Source organism: Pseudoliparis swirei, chromosome 3 (genome assembly GCF_029220125.1).
Source record: "Pseudoliparis swirei isolate HS2019 ecotype Mariana Trench chromosome 3, NWPU_hadal_v1, whole genome shotgun sequence".
Lineage (NCBI taxonomy): Eukaryota > Metazoa > Chordata > Actinopteri > Perciformes > Liparidae > Pseudoliparis > Pseudoliparis swirei.
Window position 1 is genome coordinate 7,107,783 of NC_079390.1, and position 6,000 is coordinate 7,113,782.

The window sequence follows — 6,000 nt, forward strand, 5'->3', positions numbered from 1 at the left end:
CCTGTGCTGATCAGCCAGTGAGTGTCAGGTGACCTGAGGAGTGAACTATGAGACAGAGCCAAGTATCTTTGCTTTAGCGTGATGTTTAAATGAGGATATGTGGCAGATTACTTCCTGCTAGGTCAAACAATTAGTTCAGATTGAAGAAATAAAATGTTTATTTTAGTGCTTTAGGGGATGGTAGCAAATGTTGGACAGAGCCACGCTAGTTGTTAGCATAAAATACATCTTGACACAGCACCACTTATTTGAGCATCTGAGGAATGAAACATGCATTTTATATAGCTCCCTCCGAAATGACAATATACTATTCTATATATACACATATGTATAAACATGTATATATGCGTATATATATATATATATGTGTATATATACATATATGTGTATTTCAAAAAATACATGTATATATATACATTTATATATATATATATATATGTGTTTATAAAAAATACATGTATATATATACGTATTTGTATATATACGTATATATGTATATATATAAATCTATTTATATATGTATCTATATATAAATATACATATATGTATTTATATATTCATATATGTGTATATATCTATATATAGATATAAACACATCCACACATACTTGACATATTAGAGGCTGTCCACATTTCTCACAGGGCAAACTCTTTTCTTTTTGAACTAGTTGACAGACACATAATTGTAAATAGTGTTAATAAATGTATTTATAGAGTTATCAATCTTAACCTTGACCTCATCTAGTCTTAACGTTACATATGAAAAAATAAACTGAGACCAAAGATTGCTCGTTAGATCCTTCAAACTGAATTATAACCGTTTATTTGCGTCGGAGACATCGGAGTCAAGTCATGCCCAGATCAGGCTGTTCCCAGCAGACATGAGCGCTGACGGCCCGGTCCCACGAGCAGGACCTCAAATATACGAAATAGTCTGAGTATATTTTGAATTCGACTGAATCTTGACAGACCATCCTAAAATTATATTTGTGACGAAGAGTATTTTGAAAATGTCAAGTTTCACTTGTACATTTTCTCCTCCGCCATTGTTCCCCGTCGCTGGTGTGAAATGCATTCTGGAATATCGGTTTTCCCCAAGTACGTACAAGTCACCTTGGAGAAATCCTTTAAAATGGCCAAATCAGTCACATCCGGGCATTTGAACCGTGGTTGATGAAAAGTGGACTTTTGAAGTACTTCTGTTTCACAGTATAGGCATTTTGTCTATACTGTACCTACTGCATGAGTTCACATGACCTCCACCCACCTCCAGACCCTTAACCCGTCAAGTTAAACTAAAACATACCAACTAGGTTGAAGGCAGCCAAGAACTAAGGGTTTCTAAAGACTAAACCATCATACCTTAAGGTTATTACTCAAGACACAACCAAGGCAATTGAAAGCACAATATACTTTATTAAAAACAAAAATGGGTAAAAATAAAATTTTGAACAAATTAAGTTCCTAAAACTTTAGTGTGAAGAGTTCAGTCTAGTTTCCTAGAGCAAGACGTTTTAAACATAGTCTCCTCCACGAGCTGCTGAGCGTGGGGCAGAATATTTGACCGGGTATACGCTGTCTTTACGCTGCGGACACTGGCAGCAGAGAAGTGACCCTCCAATCAACAAGAGTCCTGCTGATCCCCAACCGATGAACAGACACGCTCCGAGCTCCCTCCTCTGGCCGTCCGTCATCATGGGGTTGTAGAAGTTTCTGATGATCACGTGTGCAGACCAGCACACGGGGATCAGGCACAGGATGCCACCGACGATGAAGAACACGCCCGCAGCGATGGTTACCTTGCTCTTGGTCTTGTAGTGTATTTTGCATTACAGCTCTGAAAGATAAAGCCATACATAGATATGCGCTCAGAGGCCCACAAGATGTTCATGGTAGAGAATACCCTTGTTTAGAGTTGGACCAGATGATTTGCATTAGGAGGAGGCTCGCAAGGTTTCTGTGGTGAGGAGCCTTCTTGTAGAGCATGGGTGTCAAACTAATTTTCACCGTGGGCCACATCGGCCTCATGGCTGCCCTCAAAGGGCCGGTTGTCACTAACACGGTATAATTCTAACTACTCCAGAACATATTGTTAAATAACTGTCTTTGCATTTGTTTATTGTTTATTTAGGTGTACTTATATAAATGTATAACTATATATGCAAATGTATTTAATATTATACAATAAATCTATTTAATTTCATTATATTTATTTTAACCCACATTACTTAATCAAAGATCAAACATCCATTTTCAATTCCGCTTCATCCTCATCAGGGTCGCGGGGGCGCTGGAGCCGATCCCAGCTGACATAGGGTAAAGGCAGGGGACACCCTGGACAGGCCACCAGTCCATCTCAGGGCACACATAAAGACAGACAACGATTCACTCTCACATTCACACCTATGGGCAATTTAGAGATCAATTAACCTGACTGCATGTCTTTTGACTGTGGGAGGAAGCCGGAGAACCCAGAGGAAACCCACGCTGCCACGGGGAGAACATGCAAACTCCACAAAGAAGGACCGCCCAGACCGGGAATTGAACCCACGGCCCTCTCGCGGAGGCAAGACGTGGATAGTGGGAACTCACTGACAGCCAATGAAATTGCAGTATTATCTACGCTGTCCAATGTCCTGAAAAGCCACGTTTGGACGCAGGTTCGAGACTCAGTTGGGCTGTTTATCAAGAAAAGTGTTTCCTACTTTGCTATTTTTGGAGTGTCACTTTATCCCAGTGGCAGACAGATCATATCAGTACTTGACTTATTTATTTATAACCTACAGGACTGTCTCAGAAAATTAGAATATTGTGATGAAGTTCTTTATTTTCTGTAATGCAATTAAAAAAACAAAAATGTCATGCATTCTGGATTCATTACAAATCAACTGAAATATTGCAAGCCTTTTATTCTGATTTATTGCTGATTATGGCTTACAGCTTAAGAAAACTCAAATATCCTATCTCTAAATATTAGAATATCATGAAAAAGTATACTAGTAGGGTATTAAACAAATCACTTGAATTGTCTAATTAACTCGAAACACCTGCAAGGGTTTCCTGAGCCTTGACAAACACTCAGCTGTTATAAATCTTTTTTTTACTTGGTCTGAGGAAATATTAAAATTTTATGAGAAAGGATTTTAGAGTTTTCTTAAGCTGTAAGCCATAATCAGCAATATTAAAAGAATAAAAGGCTTGCAATATTTCAGTTGATTTGTAATGAATCCAGAATGCATGACATTTTTGTTTTTTTAATTGCATTACAGAAAATAAATAACTTTATCACAATATTCTAATTTTCTGAGACAGTCCTGTATATGTCACATATTACAGTTTTCTTCTCATAAACATTTGAATTGCAATTACTTAAATTAAATATGTCTTTACTGTTCACTGTAATGATTCACATATTAATGACACATGTAGACATTAGTCCATGAAATATATTTATTCACAACAGGGACAGTAAATATTGAACACACAGCCCATAGTGCAAGGTCACACAAACAATAAAAACAATAAAAATAGTCAAACAAATATAATTTATAATATAAAAGAATGTAATGATTAGAATAAGAAAAGATATATAGATGACAAAACACTGCCCATCTCTCTTATTTGCTCTTGTCAACGGCCCATCTGTTTTTCCCGTCTCATAGAAGTCAGACGCCTGGAACTCTCTCCACGTCATCTCCTTCTCCATGCCCTGGTCTCTGTACAGGGAAAGTACTTTGGCAGGACAATAAACGTACTTCCCTGCTACCTCAGGGAACCCGGTGTGAATGTGAGGACTGTTTGGGCCCTGCTTCAGTCCCATCCCACAGAAGCAACCAATAGCTTCCAGCTCGTCTTCATCAGACCTCTGCTGCTGTGAACAGGTCCACTGGCCGACATCATGGTGGCAGCCAGGAAGCTGTGGAGGAGGACCGGTGGGGAAGGCTATTGGCCTGGGTAATGGCTCACCTGGTCAGATGAGAATAAAGACGTAGTAAAAGAGAAATTAGTATGATTTTAGGTGTGACTTGGTTTCATCTTTTTAAAATGTACACAACCAAATATAATAAAAGCATTAAAATACTGACTTTCCCCTCTCTGTGGAGTTGGCAGTTGACCGGGCTCTGCAGATGTCTCAGGAGAAATCAGGAGCCCCTCTGACACTGTAGAGAACATTGAACATGTTATTATTATTATTGTTGACAAGATGAAGCCAGAATGTAACATGACATCTACGCTGTAGTTGGTGAAACTCAGCGAGCTGCACCAGTATCTAGTATACAACCATGAAGTTTTTGAAGAATAAACAACGGCTTTGATGTACACTACTCGTGTATATGTGTAGGATGCAAATAAAGGTAAAGTACTACACACACCAGGAAGTGTGACAGTCGGCTCTGCTGACGGATGACGTGCTGCTTCTGGCATCAGACACACGAGCTCCTGGGCAACGGGCTCAGGTCTCGTCACAGATGGAGATGCAGGGCTGCGAGAGAGAAGGATCAAACACAAGAATCACTTCCTGGTTCAGAACTAAGATGAGCACAGTGGACTCAGAACAGATCATGTTTCAGTGAATGTGCACAATGTTGATACATTTACCATCTACTGGTGGACCCTGAGCCTAGGCTAGTGCTGCCTGTGTAGCAGATGGTACTGCAACGGAAAAACCTTTGTTTGTTATTTATACTTTGACAGTACACAAAAACTACTGTGAGTAAAGGCAGAAAGTATCTTTACTTCACTTGCTTTGTTCAGCCAAATCCAATCAGACTGTTTCTAACATTATTACGTACAGAGAATATTTCATTCATACACATGTGTTCATGTTGCAATGGGTTAATATTCAGGAGACAGTCATCACAATGTCACCTAGGCAGAGGAAGCACCTTGACTTCAAACACACAGCAAACACATGCAAGTAGGTGTTAGGAGCACAGCAGTTTCTTGTCATGCACATGCGAAAACAATGACGGATACGTACCCTCATCAGGACCGGAGTCAATTCATAGTCACTAGGACAACAGGTGGAACACCAAAAGACAAACACGACCAGAACACGGTCGACACCAGACGAGTCCTGCTTCATGTGGGAGAGGAGCTCATGGTCCCAGTTTGGCTGCATCGCTCGGATCCTGGCGGAGAAATCCCCGTGGTCCCTGACGGAGTGGAACTGCCATTCTCCCAGGGTAAAACAAATGTCTGCTCATCTCTCCTGTTATGACAAAGAGTAGAGTATATTAATACGCTATAGACAGGCATTGTTTCCATACAATATAGTTTCTGAACCATAAGTCCTTTGTTGAGGCAGGCAGGCTACCCCCCCCCCTCATCTCCTGTGCCCTTTGAACAACTAGTGGAAAAGTACATGGAGGTGAACTCCCCCCCCCCCCATTTTTACATATTTTGGCATACTATACTATGACTTTTATTTTTACATATTTTGGCATACTATACTATGACTTTTATTTTGACATATTTTGGCATACTATACTATGACCTTTATTTTTGACATATTTTGTCAAACTATACTATTTTGGCATACTATACTATGACCTTTATTTTTACATATTTTGAGATACTATAGTATGACCTTTTTTTAAACATATTTTGGCATACTATGACTTTTATTTTTACATATTTTGGCATACTATACTATGACCTTTATTTTTACATATTTTGGCATACTATACTATGACTTTTATTTTTACATATTTTGGCAAACTAAACTATGACTTATTTTGACATATTTTGGCATACTTGAACAAGTTGAACATACTAAACTATGACTTTTATTTTGGCATACTTGAACGAGTTGAACGGCACTACTGTGAAAAGATTCTTCTCAAATTATTTTCGTTTTTTTTGTCACTGCCGAAGCTTGTTTTTTTTCACGTTTTTTTTTGTCACTGCCGGGGCTTGATTTTTTTTTCTTCAAAAGTACAAAACCTAAAAATTCAATTACAGGATCCGATTCTTGAGGCACTGGCGGGAGTTGAACGGC

The 6,000-nt window shown here is 38.9% G+C and overlaps 1 protein-coding gene across 1 annotated transcript; it reads right to left on the minus strand.

Annotated features, from left to right (window-relative positions):
- Positions 1-1,513: 1,513 nt before the first annotated feature.
- LOC130191663 (uncharacterized) lies at positions 1,514-4,490 on the minus strand. Its single transcript, XM_056411317.1, has 4 exons — positions 4,373-4,490; positions 4,085-4,159; positions 3,625-3,965; positions 1,514-1,810 (listed from the first exon to the last, which is right to left on the minus strand). The coding sequence occupies exons 1-4, from the start codon at positions 4,422-4,424 to the stop codon at positions 1,514-1,516; spliced, it is 765 nt and encodes a 254-aa protein (XP_056267292.1). The 5' UTR covers positions 4,425-4,490.
- Positions 4,491-6,000: the final 1,510 nt, after the last annotated feature.